Here is a 20,107-nt window from a genome sequence, read left to right as displayed (position 1 = left end):
AGCTGCGCAGGCTTCAGTAGTTGTGGCACGTGGGCTCAGTAGTTGTGGCTCGCAGGCTCTAGAGCGCAGGCTCAGGAGTTGTGGCGCACGGGCTTAGTTGCTCTGTGGCATGTGGGATCTTCCTAGACCAGGGATTGAACCTGTGTCTCCTGTATTGGCAGGCAGATTCTTAACCAGTGCACCACCAGGGAAGTCCCCATAGAGATTTTGAGATAAGATCCCATTATCATTCGAGGGAGAGTAAGCTTCTTTGGAAGCTGGGCAGTATTGACTTTAAAATGTCATTAGCTTGCCTTTTTCTTCTTAGAGCTTTGAAAATGATGTGGACTTTTCAGTTAAATGTGAATACTTTGCATACATTTAAAAAATATTTTACCTGTAAAGTGAGCTTTCACTGTTATTGATATTTTCAGGTAGGAAAATGAAATCTTTGTTTTTATATCAGCATGTTAGTCTTTTGGCAAAAGACTGCTTAAATTCAACCAAAATATTTATTTATAAATAATCATTAAAAAATATATATCAAAGCTTGAAACAAAAAAATGAGATTCATTTGTAAATGTTCAAATGATTCACTAGGTAGGGGTTTCAGGGGTTTCATACTGACACATTAGTCTGTATGATTTATAGCATTGTAAGAATCCCTCTTATAAAGAATTACCTATTATAATTCAATTTATTTTGACACATAATTTTAATTTTATAATCTATTATGAATTGGCTTATTTGACCATTAAAATCAGTAGAGGAAATCTAGAAAACTCAAATTAATTAGCTTTTTTTATTAGAAAATAAACCCAAGAAAATATGCTAAATAGTTTTATACTGGTAAACTCAGAGAAAAGATAGCTATTTCTAAACCAAAAGATTAAACCAGTTTAATTTATCCAAGGTATCATCTTATTATATAAAACTTTTCCCTATATAACTATGTACCAGGTATTACAATTTTTAAGTTTTTTAAAAACCATTTTTGCTCTTGACATATTTCCAAGTAACCAAGTAACCAGTTATCATAAGCTTCTCTTAAAACATTTTTTTCTGTTACTACCTTAGCAAGACATTTTTCCTCCTTAGAGACAGTACATATAAATCATAAAAAAGCAAAAAAAACCCTAGAAATCTTTGCATTTTTCTTCAGATTTATATTAATATTTGATATATTAATGTTGTTTCACTGGATAATTGGAATAAAAACTTGCTCCATTGAATTTTAATAACTCATAATCTGGTTTATTAATTCTTCCTGGAGGTAGATAAGATATATTTTTGGTCAAAAATTATAATATCGGAAATTTTACCAACTCTTGTTCAAGCTAGACTTGCAATGGTGACAAAGCAGGAGACTCTAACGTGGAAATGGCGTCACTATTAGGAATACTGATCAGTTAAAGAAACAAAGACAATTACGTATCAGCAGGACCCTTGAGGGAGAATCATTATTGGAATCTAAGTAGTTTTATAATTTTTTTCTATAGTAGCATAATCTCGCTTTTTTTTTTTTTTTTCCAGTTTCTATGTCCCTATGATAATGGCAATCTCCTCCCTTTAGTCTCTGGAGTAGGGCAACACCAAAACAAAAGGGTCCAGATGATTGCAACATGAATGATGGTCCATCCTGTTGCTGAAGGGCCACTACTATGTTGCTGCTAAGGTACTTTATAGTCTGCAGCTGGACCCCAAGGGGTGAGTCAGAGGCCTCAGGCCTCATCAAAACCTGGCAGAAGATGAGAAACTGCCTCACTGTGGCCTCCTCCTTGGCAGATAGGGAGCTGGTAAGAAACGGCCTGGTAGCAGCTCCTCACATGCCTCCAGCACACTTTTGTTTTCAGAGGACCCAGGATGTTCGGCCAAGACTCAGATCAGCTGCAGATCAAGCTTTGCCTAATTGCCTATGTGGATACGTGCAAGATCCTTAGGTATTAGCACAGAGATGTTCTTTAACATTACTCAGTTAAAAACCTGTGTTTAGGGACTTATCCCAAAGGAAATACATGTGAGGCATTCCTGGCAGGGTCTACCACCTGGTCAAAATGCAGTTTCCAGTTTAAAAAGCCTGGAAATGGAGGTGGAAATTGATGGTGCTAATAGTCAGGTGCAGCTGTGACTGATGACACCTGTGTATATGGGCCGTCCTTTTCATGCCACACACCTTTGAAGAATGCTCCTGGAATTTTGAACATCAGCAGTGCATTTGGAGCCTCGTAGCTATATGGTTCTGCCTCCTAGACTACCAATTGCTCAAGGCCTTTTTAGGCAAAACCCTGTTGCTGTCTTCTTTGGAGTTGGCTGGTGTAAACTGTGTTCTGCTCTTGTTCCTCAGTTTTCCATAGTTCACCTTAGAGTTTAACTTTTCTTTCAGAGGCTTCTTGCCCAGAAGGCAGGTGGAGCTGGCAAGAGGAGACAGCTGGTCTTATGGTTTCCATGATGATTGCTCATGTCATTGGCTTCTTTGCCTCCCTTATTAAAAGGAAACTACGAGCTTCTACCTGACATAGTCTTATAGGTGAGGACGAATCTCTTCCTCTACCCATCTTAGGTTCTCCAGTTGGAACCCTGTAGATTGGACTGACAAAAGACAGATTAACAAGAGAAAAACAAACAGAAGTTTACAAACATGTCTATTCATGCATGTTACACATGGGAGTTCCCAGAGATGAGTAACTCAAAGGCTTGGTTAGAACTAGGTCTTACATAACTTCTTAACAAAGGAGCAATACATTTTTTGAGAAGTGACAAGACAAAAGAAAAGGACTTTGAGTCTAGGGGCAGCAAATTGTGGGAGGACAAATATATGGGAGACTAACAGAAGATAAGGTCTAGTTAGCAAAGTTTGTTATGTAAATTCCTCTGGTGCCATCTCCAGACTGATAAGGATCTAAAGTTGTCTCTAGCAGTTGAACTTTGTCCTTCCTGGTAGAGAGGGAGGAGGGACACTTTGTAAGTTTATTTCCTCCTTTTAGGCAAATCGGGGGAGGACAGAGATTTCTTATATCTGTTTCTTCTCAATTGTCTTCAGCACAAAATAATTCTTATGCCAATGTGGAGTATTTTGAGGTGGTAAAATCTGTTCTGCTTCAGTTATAATACACTGGTTCTCATATGGCCAAGGGTAGCCTTTAATCCTCCCGCTATTGTCACTTCTTCTCCGCCTCCCCCACTCCATAGCTTTATCCTGGAAGTAAATGCCAAAATCAGCTTTGCTCTTTTCTTTTTTTAATGCTACCTTTTGTGTGTTTTTTTGAAGTTTCCCAGGTTGTGATCTGTTTCTCCAGTCTCAATATTGCGTTACCTGCTCTCTTCTGGAACAGTATTCACTTTGATTAGAAAGAAATAGGTTTCAGCCTGAAGAACAAACATGGCGGGCTTCGCTGGTGGTGCAGTGGTTAAGAATCCGCCTGCCAATGCAGGGGACACGGGTTCAAACCCTGGCCTGGGAAGATCCCAAATGCCACGGAGCAACTAAGCCGGTGCACCACAACTACTGAGCCTGAGCTCTATAGCCCACAAGCCACAACTACTGAGCCCACGTCCCACAACTACTGAAGCCTGCGCACCTAGAGCCCGTGCTCCACAACTAGAGAAGCCACGACAATGAGAAGCCTGCGCGCTGCAACGAAGAGTAGCCCCTGCTCGTGGCAACTAGAGAAAGCCTGGGCACAGCAACGAGGACCCAACACAGCCAAAAATAAATAAATTAATAAATTAATTAAACAAACAAACATGGCTTTTGGGAGCCCCTCAGAACTATTTGTATGGAGGGGATAGTCCTGTCAGATGTGAAGTCATGGGAACTTCTACTATTATTGTTTTATTCTAAACTTGAAGCATGTCTAAAATTGCTATTACCTTTGCAGCAGTTGTTTCCTGAAAGTACGTTAGGCTACTGTTGTCTACTCTTCTTTGTCAATCCAATTACCTCGGCTTTCTTATCTTAAGGATTTGGGGTTCAGTGATGGTACCCTTTCTTTATTTTAGAGAGGTGCTATAGACTTAGCCTATTTAATTGGCTCTCTGCTTAGTTATTTCAAGAAATTTGGGGGGACTTCCCTGGTGGCACAGTGGTTAAGAATCTGCCTGCCAGTGCAGGGAACACGGGTTTGAGCCCTGGTCCGGGAAGATCCCACGTGCCGCACAGCAGCTAAGCCTGTGCGCCACAACTACTGAGCCTGCGCTCTAGAGCCCGTGAGCCACAACTATGGAGCCCATGTGCCACAACTACTGAAGCCCATGTGCCTGGAGCCTGTGCTGTGCAACAAGAGAAGCCACCACAATGAGAAGCCCGCGCACCGCAATGAAGAGTAGCCCCCGCTCGCTGCAACTAGAGAAAGCCCGCGTGTAGCAACAAAGACCCAAGGCAGCCATAAATTAATTAATTAATTAATTAATTAATTAAAAAAAATTTGGGACAAGAAGGAAAGTGGATTACCAGCTTAATCTAATCTTTCAGATTGCTTCTGTTTTTCAATGGCGGTCTGTTATTAGAGCAATTTTTCTCTTGACTCATACCGAAGAAATTTTTTTTTTAAATTTATTTATTTTTGGCTGCGTTGGGTCTTCTTTGCTGCGCACGGGCTTTCTTTATTTGCAGCGAGCGGGGGCTACTCTTTCCTGCGGTGCACGGACTTCTCATTGCAGTGGCTTCTCTTGTTGCACAGTGCAGGCTCTAGGCATGCAGGCTTTAGTAGTTGTGGCTCACAGGCTCTAGAGCGCAGGCTCAGTAGTTGTGGTGCACAGGCTCAGTTGCTCCGCGGCATGTGGGATCTTCCCGGACCAGGGCTCGAACCCGTGTCCCCTGCATTGGCAGGCGGATTCTTAACCACTGAGCCACCAGGGAAGCCTGGTTTCCTGCATTAACTTATTTTCATTGGGGCTCGCTTGCCCATGTGTTTTAAACTCAAATACTAAAAGCATGGCATCCATTAGCAGTTTAATAATCTGAGAAAAGATAAAATACACAAGAAAAAACATAGCTGAATTATAAAAGATGAACAGTTTACTTCAAGCACTATAAACATGAGGCTAAATGGATTAGTTTTCAGTTTTATGCAATAAATTGAAATTATGGCATTAGGAATCAGCACATTTTAACATCTATCAAGAAAGACTCTTCTGATAGCAGGGTTTTTCAATCTCAGCAAAAATTACATTTTGGCCCAGATAATTCTTTGTTGTGGGAGCTGTTCTGTGCATTGTAGGATGTTTAGCAGCATCCCTGGCCTCTTCCTACTAAATGCCAATATTACCTCTCCCCACCCCCACCAGTTGTAACAATCAAAAATGTCTCCAGACATTGCCAAATGTCTTAACACCCAGTTAAGAATCACTGTTTAAAAGAAAGAACCACTCACTCAAATAGCTCTTCTAATACTAGATGATAAAAATGTATAACACCAGATTATATGTCCGTTATATCCAACTCAATACTTTAAAATAGAATGTGTCTTGTCACAATTCCATGAAATGTTGAAAACATTGACTGATGATATCTGAGCTCAGCATGATTAAAAGTAGAATATAAAAGCTAGAAAAAAAGCTCTAACTAGAAATTAAAGACAGGAACTCTTGTAAACAACTATTGAAGAAGAAAGCAAACCCAAAACTCAGAATATCTGTAAAATTACAAAATCGACTTAAGAAATCTTAACTAAAACAGTACTCAATGGACAGTTCATTATATTCAATGTTTATATTACTATACAAGAAAAACCAACAATCAATGAAATAAATATTCAACCTAAGAAGTTAGAAGTCTATGGATGAGTTATAGAAAACAGACAAGAGATAAATAAAAGAAAATGAGATATGAATGAATTAAGAAACAGAAAGACAGCAGAAGTAGTCAATGAATTTTCTTTCCTTTGGGAAATTTGGTCTAAATGAAATCCAGGAAAAATAAAAAATAACTTGATAAACCATTAATTAATTACAAAACAAAACCATAGACATACAAAAGAAGAATTGGAAGAGGGAGGTGACCACATGTTTAGGAAAATTAAAGGAATTGGAAGAGTACAGGCATGTATGAGAGCTCAGGGACTTTTGTTTACTGAAATATCCCAACTGCCGAGGATAGAGCCTACCATAGTGGCACACAAAACAACTTGTTGACTAAATGAACAAATATACCTCCATATGTTAAATACATGACATTGATAACATTGTAGAAGAAGATAAATTTGCAAAATTGATTTGAGATGAAATAGAAAATGTACAGGCTCTCTATTGACAGAGAGGCAATTCTCAGGTGTATTCCACCAATACTTTAAGAAATAAGTCATTTAAATTTAATTTGTTCTAGAGTGGAGAGTGTGAAAGAAAATCTCACTCCTTTTAACAATGAAAGGAGCACAATTTGGTAATAGAAACTAATTAAAGAGTACACACAAAACTACACAATTGTCTTATATACGAATGTCAATAAAAAATGCTCAATAGTACATATCAAATAGCAACACAGTTTAAAAACATATGTTCAGTCATTTCCACTAGCTGCTCCTCTCTGACCCACATGTGACCAACTTCAGCAGGACATAAAGTGAGGACTACCCAGCTCCAAATTGTCCTTTGGCAATTTTATTTCTTCCTGACAACCCCCAAAACAGGATTAAAGGGGCCCTCATGCTCCTAAGGATGCCACATAGTCTTTGTAGGAAGATTTACCAATGGCCAGATTTAAGGGGGGGACCTGCAAAGTCCATGTACTTTTGTCAAGACCACTGCTACTCCCTCCCACCATATTCTGCATCTCAGCTCTCAATCTAGCTAAAATACCAGTGCCCAGAGGAGATTAAAAGTGATTATCTATCCCTCCTCACCCCTTGCCCCCATCAAGAGAAGTGAGAACTTGGGGATTTGGTATCTGGAGGTAGAAACATGGTGGGTACAGTTCAGATTCCGGGAGGGCTCACATTCAAGGACCAGGGCTCCACAAGATATCATGATATAGTTACTAGTTTGGAATGGTCAGAAATTGAAGTCACCAGTGAAAGCTTGAAATTTTAAGGGAGTTCCAGAGAAATACCAAGCCTGGCAAATATAATTTACCTCAACCTTTTAAATTTCCATAACTGTGGTCATGAAGTGTGCAGCACGTCGCAGTGTTGAAGCCTGCAGACTTGGGATTGGTGCCTATGTGCCTCTTGTGGCCTCTTCCAATAACCTCTGTGTCATTATCTATGGAAAACAGTGCCTGAGGGAGGTCTTCCAAGGAGAACAGTCAGTGATGGGCAAACAAAAAACATTCTGCGGGCTGGGGCAGAAAGTCCTTGCTGTTCTGGTCCATGTGTTTTTATGGATCAGTGGGTACACTGTTGGCCTCCTCTCCTTTTCCAGGCAGGTTATGTAACTATTGATGTATCTTACTCCATATTCCATTAGAGGCCTCTGATTAGGAAAGAGATTGATTTGGGTTAACAAACATCTTTAGGGTTGCAAAAGTCCCCAAGAAGGTCAAAAATATTGGTCATCAATACCTGAGCTCAGTAAAGCACTGACTAAGTAAGGCCATTTTTACTGCTGGTGTCAGCTTGAGAGACTGGAAATCTTGACTGAGAGATGGTATATTTGCTTGCTAGGGCTGCTTGAACAAAGTGCCACAAACTGGCCACTTACATAACAGAAATTTATTGTCTCACAGTTCTAGAGACCACAAGTCCAAGATAAAGGTGTTGGCAGGGTTGGTTCCTTCTGAGGGCTGTGAGGGAGAATCTGGTCCATGCCTCTCACCTAGCTTCTGGTGGTTTGCTGGACATCTTTGTAAAAGCATCACCCTGATCTCTGCCTCTATCAGCACATGGTGCTCTCCCTGTGTGTTGCCTGTGTCCAAGTTTCCCCTTCTTATAAGGATACGAATCATACTGGATTAGCGTCTACCATACTCCAGTATGACTTCGTCTTACCTAATTGCATATGCAATGACCCTATGTCCAAATAAGGTCACGTTCTGAGGTACTACGGGCTAGTACTTCAACATATGAATTTGGGGGGCATACAGTTTATCCCAAAATAGTTGGGAAGCTTGAGAGGATTGAGAGTGAAGGGAGAAGTGACATGCAGAAACTCATGCAGACCACCACTCTTCCCTGACCTTCTGTTTTCTGTCTCCAACTCTTTTTCCTCCATCTCTGTTAAGACTAAGAGAGAATTCCCCTCTTCCAATCTTTAGAAATACATGTATACATTTCCCCTGACAAATAGTGGGACTCTTTTCCAATGCCTGTCCTTAAAAAATGGTTTGATAGGTGTGGTCCTTCTTCCACACCAGCCCCCTGAAATATTTTGAAGAGTTTTGACAGTAGAGGTTAGGACTTGAGTTTCTGTTCTTTCATTATGGTACTCCCTTTTCTTCCTATCTTCCCTATCTTCCCAGTGCTAAATGTACAGTAGGAATTCAACCAAAGGTCTCTAATTTAAATGAATTCAGATGATTCCCCCCACCCCAAGCAACAAAATGGAGATTCATGTGGTAGAATAAGTCATCATTTTTATTATTTCTTGTGAATGAGATATTTTCCAGAGAATAGCATTGTAAGTATTCATATTAGAATTATTGGAAACAATAAGTAGAGATCAGTTTTTTAAAATGGTAATTTCTCAGAAATGTGTGTTTTCAGATCATGGAAGATTATAAGCAATTGATCTTGGACAAACATAAGTTTGTTTTGATGTTTTGAAGTCTTGAAGCGCTCTCTTGCCCTGTGAGAGTGACTTAATATGAATGAATAAAATATATTGCTCTGGCTGGATTGAAAATAGGTACATCTCTACTCTGGAATTCTAATAATCTTTTTATTCACTTAAAAAATTTACATATAGTAAAATTATCAGTGTTCTTTTGAACTTGCTACTTTCTCAAAATTCAGTTATCCCAATCACTTCCAAAGTCTTAAGTCTAATGATTCTATAAAACCTCTTCTTTCAATATGTTTCCTAAAGCTTCCTTTTTATACGCCTTCTTTTGAAATAATGGTCTGTGGACTATTTTACAATACAGGGTATGCAGGTTGTCTCAAGCCACTTTGCATAATGGTGGTTATATAATGAATGGGGGCAAGAGTGGCAGGCAGTGTTAGCATGGATCACTAGCTTACTGAAGCTCAGGCCCTTTAAAGCATGCAAGAGAGAACAAGCAATTATCCGTCTTTCAAGCTGGATAAAAGCTACATGAACACACATTGGATGGAAACAAACAACAACCAAATCAGTATGGCTTTGTTGACCGCTGTGGTGTTTAATTAGCTCTATAGTAAGACTTTTCTATACTTAGCCCTCTCTCTCTACTCAAGGTGAAGCAAATCACTTCCCTGTTAATAATGCATGTGTGGATCTTACCTTGGCTGTGTCTGTATTACAGTCAATGGTCCAAACCATCAAGACCACTGCCAGCACACTGGCATGGTCCAGCTCTCCATCCTTGCTGTTGCCCTGTTAACTGCTAAAGAACTCAGACTACCCATGGCAGCAGTATCCAAATTCATGTGTTATTTATCTTCATATGTTGCCTTTGAAGTCTTTTCTAAAGCCTAATATTTTTCTTTCTGAAACCCAGAAGACATTGATTTAATAAAATATTAGCTGATAATTTCCAAGTTATTTCAACAGATTTAAACCTATTTTTCCCCCCACATAGCTAAGTCAAAGTCACTTACACTACACAAAAGTTAAGTGTGTCTCCATCACCATTTCATCTGAGGATAGTAAACTCCTTTGACTTCCATAGCTGGAGGAACCACCCAGCCCAAAGTCCTGGCACATATAGGAGGGAAAATATCTGTTGCGGAGCTCTCTGAAGTCAGTATTCATCATGAAATGGGTATTCAGGATGGTCACACCACCTGCCAAAACAATTCCCCCAAAGGGAAAAAGTTCACTTCAAATGCTGCATGGCTGTATGTGTTACCAGCATCCTTTGCTAACTTCACCGACCATTCCCTCTTTCTCTTACTCATTCCATTTCTGTTTCGTGCCCATTCTCCTCCCGTTTCCCCTCAAGCCAGCACCTTTGAAGCCCCAGATAGCACCCTGGGTGTAAGTGTGGGGTGGGGGGATTGGGGGGGAAGGCTAGTTGTCTCCACATTAACATTTTCTTAGAACAAAAGCACAGGAGGTGAGCAATACCTGCCTACTTACACACTTTGTCCCAACTTCTTCCTCCTTCTGCTCTCTTGATATAAACTGCCTCCCATTTCAATAAACCACATAAGCATTTCTCTTCAAAACTCTATTATGAATCAGTGTCAGTCTCTTCTCAGAGTTTTTACTTGCCCCTATCACTAGGCCTCCTGAGAGCTGAAAGTTTGAGATTTAGAAAGTTGATGACCAGCAAAGTAAGTTTCCATGATGACGATGACGGTGATGATAATGATGACTCTATCAAATAAATATGGTGAAACAGTCTATAAAAGGACTGGAGTGTGTGTGTGCCTGTACTGAAGCACACCTAAGATTTAGTTCTCTGCAAGTACTATGAGCTTTAAATTAAAATATAAAACAAAACCAAAGAAGGCTCTCAAATAAAAGCAGCAGAACCTTGGCCCAGCATCCCTAAATGATACATTTTTTTGATCAATGGGGCCTAATCTTTGTTTCTCCTTGCTGATTTTTCTAGTTATTTCCTGATGCAATGAGTTATTTTCCCAGTGTTGCTAGAATTAGGTATTAAAAATGTCAAATGTCGGGCTTCTCTGGTGGCGCAGTGGTTAAGAATCCGCCTGCCAATGCAGGGGACATGGGTTGGAGCCCTGGTCCGGGAAGATCTCACATGCCATGGAGCAACTAAGCCCATGTGCCACAACTACTGAGCCTGTGCTCTAGAACCTGTGAGCCACAATTTCTGAGCCCATGTGCCACAACTACTGAAGCCCGTGTGCCTAGAGCCCATGCTCCGCAACAAGAGAAGCCACTGCAATGAGAAGCCCACGCACCGCAACGAAGAGTAGCCTTTGCTCACCGCAACTAGAGGAAGCCCGTGTGCAGCAACGAGAACCCAACACAGCCATAAATAAATAAATAAATAAATAAATAAATAATAAATAAAAAAATGTCAAACCAAATAATGTCACCAACCAACTGTAAAAAAAAAAAAAAAAAGCACACTGGTGGATTGGCTATCTCTTACTATTTCTTTTTAATTTAATGATATTTATTCAATAGAAATAGTTTATCTTCAAGAGCTGTTAATTAACGTGTAAGTGTTAGTTCTGTGTTTGTGTTTACTTTTATGTTCTTGAGGCTAGAAGGTGCTTCTTGATTTCAAATAGTTTTTCCCCTGGAAAATTCACATTAGAAAGCTGTTTATTAATTCAGAAATTGATTCAGAAATTCAGTGTTAGCATAGTCCGCACTTTCTGACTCATGAAAAATAGTGGGACCAATAAGATAAGCGCCCAAACTATACGAACCATTTTAACGAGCCTTTTCTAAATGCTCACTTAAAGAGAAGATTGTAAAAAGAAGAATACTATCCAGGTGATTTCAAGAACTGTAAATACTAATGAAGAATGATTAAGAAGAAAAAATGTGGGTATGTATGTATACAAATACATACGTGTGTATATATACATGAATTATATTCTTTTTTTTATTTTTAAGGCTGTAATATTCAGAGAATAAAGGGTTACTTCAGTTGATAGTTAAATTTGGCAACACTTCGAAGGAATTTTGCTTGTGGGAAGTCAGACAGTAGGTGAAGCCAGAAGCTCCAAATCTTATAGGCAAACATTTGTCTAAAACTCAACCTGGTGCTCTTTCTACTACACTCTAATGCCTCTCTCCCAGGAATTGTTCTTGTTGACAGCTTTGCTCTAATTTGTGCCCACTTTGATTTCTAAGGAAGAAATAAGTATGTTGTTTGCATATCTGTGCTGCTGTTGTATCAACATAACGAAAACTGATTTAATTCTCCTCAATGTTTTTAGGCTTTGATGCCTTAACCTAACCAATGGGAATGTCATAAATGTCAGAAACATTCTTTTTTTTTTTTTTTTTTGCGGTACGCGGGCCTCTCACCGTTGTGGCCTCTCCCGTTGCGGAGCACAGGCTCCAGACGTGCAGGCTCAGCAGCCATGGCTCACGGGCCCAGCCGTTCCGCAGCATGTGGGATCTTCCCGGACCGGGACACGAACCCATGTCCCCTGCATCAGCAGGCGGACTCTCAACCACTGCGCCATCAGGGAAGCCCCAGAAATATTCTTTTAAACAAAAATGTAGGTTTGTGGGAAGTTCCTAATTCAGAATATGCTGCCCACCAGCCTTTACCCTTGTGCCTTCCATGGACATGGTCCCGGTTCATGAGAGCCTGTTGGTTGACGCTTGACAATCCAACATCACTGCGCAGAACCTGATTAATGATCCCCCAGAACTCACATGAGCATTTCCACGAAGCGGACATTTTTATTCAGGCCTTCAATGTCCTTCATTTCTTCTTCAGTGAGAGAAAAGTCAAAGATCTGAAATAACAGAAACAAAAAACAGACATTTATAATAGTAGAAGATGGGTCAAGCTTGGGATCAGGGAGTGAGGCCAGCAGTGGGAGCCCTTCAAAGATTTATGAACATCTCTGCAAATGTCTTAGAGGAGTTGGGCTAGTGCAGGGGGGCCACCCCACCCATGTGGAGGTGGAATTCTTTCTGCCCTTTGTCTTTAAGACAATCCTGCTGGGGACATCTTGCAAGAAGTTTCAAATGTTCTGAAACAATACGCATTCAGAACATCTCCTAAAAATCTAAAAGTGAAGAATTATTATTATTTTGGTATAAGATGCTTTAGATTCTGGACTATGGCCTTCATGCACTTTTTTTCTTTTTAACAAAAATATTCCCTAGTCTCTAAATTTGCTTATGTGTTTTTTTTAACCTTTAATTTGCTTTGGTTCATCATCTTAATCCTTTCTCTTGTCATTTTTAATGTCTCTTTATCTACCTTTTAATTCTAGTTACTTTTTCATTGTTTTGTTTTTTTCTTAGCTTGTACAGTTTGTACCTTGGTTTTATAATTGTCCTTTATGAACATTTTAATAGTTTATTTTAGCTTATTTATATTTTTAACAGTTGATTTGTTTATAATTTCCCTTATTATTTTATCTTTCTATCCCTTAACTTTTAATTTAGTAATTTACATGAATAAATTTTAATTGTAAAAGTAATACATGAATATATGCTTTTTGTAAAGAAATGAAACACTACAGAAATACATGGACATCTATGGAGTAAAAAAACCAAAAGTGCCTCTTGATACCCACCACCCCAGTCCTACTCCCCTTCCCACAGATTCCTTCCAAACATTCAACACAGCAAGAGCCAAATGCGCTAATTGTATCATATTTCTATTATTCTGCAACTTTATCTCATTCACATAATATGTCTTAGTGATCTTTTCTGTCAAAATATATAGACTGATTTTATTTATTTAACCACTGTATCGTAGTATAGATGTAACACGATTTACTTAGTCATTCCCCCGAGGATTGTTTCCAAGTGGTCTTTTCAGAGCATTCTTTCCTTTGATTACTTATTATCCAAGAATTGGAGTTATGAGATTGTAGAAGGAAATTTATTATAACATAAAAACAGTCATGAATGAACCACTTATAAAAGAAATCCTTACAAGCTTCCTTTTTCTTTAACACCTTCCCGCACCTAGTAGGGCTATTTGTCACATGACCTCACCTCCTTCAGCACAAGAATAGGGATGTAGCCCAGGGGACCAATCGAAGTATCTTGTTCATTAGACACAGTGATTATTATGGGAGTAGCCAATGACCCATAAAAGGACAAGCAGGGGTTGACAGAGACAGAAGCCTTTATCTGTGATCATCTTTACTAAATGTGGGTAACAGATTAACCCATATTAATCTGTGTGTGTCACCATCTGGAGAAAGGGGGTGGGAAGAACTCAATCCTTTTATAAATCATTAGAATACCTGTGTCCAGTCATGTCTGACCTACCCATGGACTTTCCAGTTATGAGAGCCAATAAATTATGTCTCTTTTTCTTTGGTAAGTTTGAATTCCATTCCTTCATGTGGTAGCAAAAAAGCTCTGAAGATAATTGTCTAATATCATGGATGTCTTCCCATGTCAGTACTTACATTTTCACTTTATTATTTAAAAATGGATATAGAAGCACACATACTGTGTGAATTCATTTATCTGAAATTCTAGGAAATGCATACTAGCCTATAGGGATAGAAAGCAAATCAGTGCTTGCTTGGGACTGGGGACCGGGAGGGATAGATTATAAAAGGGCATGAAGAGACTATTGGAGGTGCTGGATATGTTCATTATCTTGATTGTGGTGATGGTTTCATGGGTGTGTACATATGTCAAAACTTTTCCAATTTTATACTTTATGTTCAGCTCATTGCATTTCAATTACACCTCAGTAGAGTTCTGTTACAAAAGAAAAATAAATAAGAATGCCTATATACTGTTTCATTGTACAAATATATCATAATTTGTTTTACAATATCCTATTGAAAATTGTTTCCAGTTTTTTTTAGCTGATAAAGTATGCTGTAATAAACATCTGTATATGTGTGCATGAATATGCAAATACATCTATGGGAAAAAGATTGTTGGGTCAATGGACATGTATGTTTGAATTTTGATGGATCTGGAAAAATGACATCCTTCTCCAAATCTTACATCAGTTTATGTTTCTAATAGTATTATATGAAACTGCCTGTTTTCCCACACACTGTTAACATTCTGATTATTTTCCTATCTGAGGGGATAAATACTATCTCATTTTTATCTTTAATTATGAGTAAGACAAAAAACAACTTACTTTTGAAATTTAAATTATTAACTGATGGGTAACTGATTAACTACATGGTACTTTTCTATGGCTGCATTTACCTAGCAGTTTATTCTTTGGAAGTAGCACAGGGCTTCCCTGGTGGCGCAGTGGTTGAGAGTCCGCCTGCCGATGCAGGGGACACAGGTTCATGCCCCGGTCTGGGAAGATCCCACATGCCGCGGAGCGGCTAGGCCCGTGAGCCATGGCCACTGAGTCTGCGCGTCCGGAGCCTGTGCTCCGCAACGGGAGAGGCCACAACAGTGAGAGGCCCGTGTACCGCAAAAAAAAAAAAAAAAAAAAAAAAAGGAAGTAGCACAGTAAACTAATCACTCCATTGTCTAGTGGCCTTTTTTGTCACCTATAATTTATAATGCTGATTACAGATTACTTATAGAGGAAATAAAGGGGGTTGGCATTTATGAAGTCTAAATGATCCTCTTCAATAATTTCCAAATTTGTCCCCAACTTTTTCCAGAGCCATTAAGAAGGTGGAAAGTTGGCTGTTATGAATTTCAAATTTTATACCTTCTATTCCTGCTGTGCTGGTGGGGAAGGGAGTAGGTAGTGTCCAGAGTCAATAGGTAAGGAAACAGAAGAAATAAGGGAGCTAGATAGCCTACAAGCAGCAAAGAAATCCCTGAATTACTAGGAATTGTCTCAAATTCAGCTAAAATTAAATCCAGGTATGGGCGGAGGGGGTCGGGGAGTAGGTATAAAATAACATATGAAGGCATTGCAACTTTCTTATTAACCTGAACACAAAATTCTCTCTAAAAAAAATAAATACCCTACTTTTTACATTTCCAGAAGCAGTTCTCTTACTTGAAAGTTTTCTTTGATCCTTTCAGGGTTAAAGCTTTTAGGAATGACAACCACTCCTCGCTGGATGTTGAAACGCAAAACAACTTGAGCTGCTGTCTTATTGTATTTTTTCCCCAGTGAGTTTAGAAGTGCATCCTTTAACAAAGGTGGGGAAGACACATTCACCCTTTAAAAAAAAAAAATCGAAACATGCATCATATTTAGTCCGAGTAATGAGAACCAGTGGTTGACCAATCACCCTCGTCCTCTGACCCCCATTCACCTGGTAACCTATCCAGAACACTTCAGGTCACCTGTAACCAACTTCTCTGAGTGCAGAGTATTCAGAAGACTTGCTCTTAGTATGGGAAGATCAAGACAGGCAGATTCACAGAGCTGCCTCTTCCAGACGGTAAATAATATTGCTTTGATGGATCTTATAGAGAGAATGGGGTTGGAAGTAGGCATACAGGGGAAGGCAAGAAGACTGAAGTAGAAGAAACAAAGGCACAACTCTTGGAATCATCTTAGAGTAGAAAACTTTCTACTTAAGTCTGTGGAATGCATCACAGTAGAAGTGTTGCCACTGAATACAGAGATTTAAAAAATTAAAAAATTTCGGAATATGGCCATAGAGACTCTTTGTCAAATAATAAGGTACTGGTAGGCACTTCCACAGGTAGAGTCTAATCAATTATTACAACACCTCAGTGAGGAAGGTTTTGTTAGCTCTCATTTGCATATGTGGAGAATGACTTGAAGAAATTCCTTAAGATCACACAGCTCAATAGAGTCATTTCAGTCAAGCAATTTACATTAGCCTCATACTCTACACCAAGGAAATATACTTCCTGAGGAGACAGACACCATTACTTACCAGGACGGATTCCTAGAGGTCCCCAAAGGGCTGTAGGCAATAATGACAATGTCATGTTGTTGGCAAAATTTCAAGAGTTTTGGCTGGGTGAAATATGGATGGCATTCAACCTACGTGGTTGCATTGGAGAGCAGAGCACAGAATTAAGGGCTTTTGGATGAAAATGCAATTTTATATAGTTTGTAAAAAGTTCTGCAACAAACTCGATTGAAAAGTATTCTGGATGGCAAGGCACATCGTAAATAGTTTTCCCAACGAGGAAGTTTACATTGTTTATATATCGGTGAGACGAATTAAAACAAGGTTAGTGAGGTCACCATCTGTGGGTTAATCCTAAAATAATCGGGGGACAAATTCAATTTTTACAGCTATCAGTTTAAAACTTTTAAGTGAACAGGTTCCATTATTTATAGTAAATATTCTAGCAAATACAATTTTCCATAACAAACACACAGTCTCAAGGTTCACATTACAGTCTTGGTAAATAGAAGTGACATGTTGCAGAAGCCCTCTGACCCTCACTATCAAACATCTAAGAATATTTTCACAAGAGACAGAGTGTGTATAAAACTAATTTACAGATGAATTTTGTCTTCTTGGTGGAGAGTTCTTTACACCACCAAGTGTAGGCCTAGTTTCATTTTCTGTATCGTATTGACAGGATTCCTGCACTAAAAATACATGTGTCAACAAAAGTTCTTCTCAAAGTTTCTTCTTAAACACTATGGTAGTTTTTGACCTACGTGTTTGCTTTCTTTTTAATTAAAATCAACCAAGTCTTAATTAAAATATTTTAAGTATATAATTATTATTTCCACTATCTAAAGTATTAAATACTTGACAAGTTACATTTCTAGAAGGCACAAGAAAATGCTATTGATGAAGTGGAAAGGTAAACTGGAGCTCTCAGAGGTGGGTCTTCTTTCCATTTTCTAATTTGATAAACTTTTTTTCCCCCTTGTCAGTTTCTCCCATTTCTTCTTTTTCCCCTGCCCCCTCATAATCTTGATCCCTCCTTTTCCCTAAGACACTTTTGTTTTCTCCTCCACTTGGGAACATTTCTTAATTCTAAAAAGTGACACACAGTGTCCATAGTACCTTAGTCCCTAGGTATTCACGTAGGATTGGTTCCAGAACACACCCCCCACCCCAGCAAACACCAAAATCCGCAGATGCTCAAGTCCATTCTATGAAATGGTGTAGTACAGTGGGCCCTCTATATTTGCGGGTTCTGCATCCATGGATATGGAGGGTGGACTGTATTTCTTTCCCTTACCCTCTCCCACTCTTAGCATCACTCTCCCCCTTTGGTCTCTTTCTTATTTTCCATCTTATTGGTACACTAAGCTTTTCAAACAAATTTTTTTTTATCATGTCACGTCATTACTTAAAGACTTAAGTGTGAATTCCTTACTTTCATGCCTGCCTGCTTGCTCCAAACACATTTAATTTTCCCCACAGGGACTCCTTTCTAATCAGTTGGAGTGCTGTTATGGTCTCTGGCCTAAATATGTATATGCACATGTGTATATAGCATGTGTATTTACCTATATACATATATATGTGTGTGTATTTGTATGTGTGTGTGTATATATATATATATAACACAAAATGTATACATAATAAGGCTAATACAATTAAAAAATAAAACAAACAGGTATGTGAATATCCATTCTATGAACAAATTCAGGAGTTTACAGAAAGTTGCATTGGGCAACATACTAGAAACCCGTACTCAACAAAAATTTGAGTTAATGTAATATAAACTCAAATATATAATATAATATGTAATATAACAAAGGTCTTTGCATAGATAGTTTTTTGATAAAAAACTTGAGGGCATATCGCTAAAGGACCACTCAGTGAAGGGAATTCTAGGGATGGAGGTGAGGGTGGGGGTGGGAGTGGGTAGGCTAACGTGACCCAAGTGCGTATGACCTCAGAGAGTCACATTCCTTCTCTTCAGAGCATCTGTCTCAGTTTCCAATTACATATAACTTTCCTGACTTCATTAATGTCTGATCCACGAGAGCAAGGACTATATCTGTCTTTGGTCACTTTTGCATGCCTAGAACCTAGCACAGTGCCTGGACTAAGGCAGGTGCTTGATGACCATTTGTTGAATGAGTGAAAACAAGAGTTATACAGAGAGGACAAAGCCAGACCTTAGGAAACGTCACTCTTGATGCTGCAGACTGTTGTAGGCTGGGCTTCATATGGGGTACAGCTGGTCACTTCTGGCTGGGACCGGATGCTCAGTTTAAGGTAGAGGGTAGTGATGGTTCCTGATGCTGCAGGGCCTTGATGTCATCCTTATTTCTAAGGAGAAGGGTACCTAAGCACACTTGCCTTCCTTCTTTGCTAGAGAATGCTTAGAGCCCGCTTAGAGCCCTTTGTGAATGAGCTAGTGGAGCTGCAGTATTTACTTTTCTTTGTTTGCTATGTAAAACTGATGTAAGTTGTCAGCGTCTTGGTGTGTCCGGGGTTTTACAACACCCTTTGGTAATGCTGTAGTTTTAGATATCAAAATCTCACAGGGTGAAGTTAAGAAGCTGGACAGAATCCATGAAGGAAAATAGCAAAAGTCCTTTCATTAATTAACCCAACCTCTTCTGTCTTTCCATGAAAAACTGCATTGAATTTTCATTCCATTAATGAAGTCACTCAACAAATATTTACTAATTTCTGTGTCAGGACACCTGTGAGTTAGGCATGGTGAATAGGATCAGGAAAAACGGAAGAATGTGGGAAGTTTCCTGACTCCTTCCCTTCTTCTTTCCTTCCCTCCGTCCCTCCTTACCTCCCTTCTTTTCTTCGTTCCTAGAGTTAGGTGTTGGAACTTTGTATGAGATTAAATGGCTTGAGATAGATCCACAGTCCCCTTTGACCTGGGCTGGGAGAGCACTGTATGACGCTAGGAAGGCTTTCAGACAGTCTATGCCAGGGGCGGAGCCTGGAGGGACATTGCTTCAGATGGACATCATAGGGAGTACTAAGGAATCTTGGATTGCTCAGGCTCTGAGAATGAGTATAAAGTGAGGTTATATTCTATGTCAATTTGTTCATGAAGTCAATGAAAAATACAAAAATTTGCAAATTTTATGTTAGATTTAGTCTAATGGGAAAATTCGTTTTGAAATACGTGAATTTTGAATCAGGCAAGGCCTTCAGGTATGTATCCCTTGCACATGAAATGTGTCCACTCTGTCTAATGCCCAAAATATGCTCACCGTATTCCTGGGTTGAAAGCTGCTCATTTTGTATCTCTGGAGTAGAGATGGTCCTACCAGGGCATAGGGTCATGGCTGGTGGCTGGGAGACCTGCACTTTGATCTGTGCCAGCGCTAGAGTTTTGACATATTCTGCTTTCAGACACCACAGGACACATGAATAGGTTCAGGCTATGATCTTCCAACAAGTCTTGCTTCTCTTTTAGGGTATATTTGTGAAGCTGATCGACATTCTTGTGCCAACAGATCAGGGTATTTACTCCTTGGCATGAGGAAACACACTGTCAAATTTTCACTATTTTTCATTCTCAGGTCGAAATCACCATCTGTCTCTGTGCATTTGTAAGAAGAAAGCTGCTTGTCACTTCAACATTTTTAGAACAAAATATTGTTCTTAGG

The 20,107-nt window shown here is 39.2% G+C and overlaps 1 protein-coding gene across 3 annotated transcripts in view; it reads right to left on the bottom strand.

Annotated features, from left to right (window-relative positions):
• Window positions 1-853: 853 nt before the first annotated feature.
• The window catches only part of AKR1D1 (aldo-keto reductase family 1 member D1), a 41,048-nt gene continuing 21,794 nt past the window's right edge, over window positions 854-20,107 (bottom strand). For 2 of the 3 annotated variants that reach the window (XM_081244703.1, XM_081244704.1), the window contains 4 exons: window positions 16,479-16,588; window positions 15,623-15,788; window positions 12,367-12,449; window positions 9,651-9,836 (listed from right to left, as the gene is read on the bottom strand). In XM_081244703.1, the coding sequence (XP_081100829.1) occupies window positions 9,794-9,836; window positions 12,367-12,449; window positions 15,623-15,788; window positions 16,479-16,588 (402 nt within the window). In that variant the 3' untranslated portion in view covers window positions 9,651-9,793. Of the gene's footprint in view, window positions 3,176-9,650; window positions 9,837-12,366; window positions 12,450-15,622; window positions 15,789-16,478; window positions 16,589-20,107 lie in introns of those variants that run through there. The other variant, XM_081244705.1, reaches the window with a different exon arrangement.

This window comes from Mesoplodon bidens, assembly GCF_964165515.1.
Source record: "Mesoplodon bidens genome assembly, chromosome: 9".
Classification (NCBI taxonomy): Eukaryota; Metazoa; Chordata; class Mammalia; order Artiodactyla; family Ziphiidae; genus Mesoplodon; species Mesoplodon bidens.
Note: the sequence above shows the minus strand (reverse complement) of the source record. Positions and strands in the feature narration are given on the sequence as shown.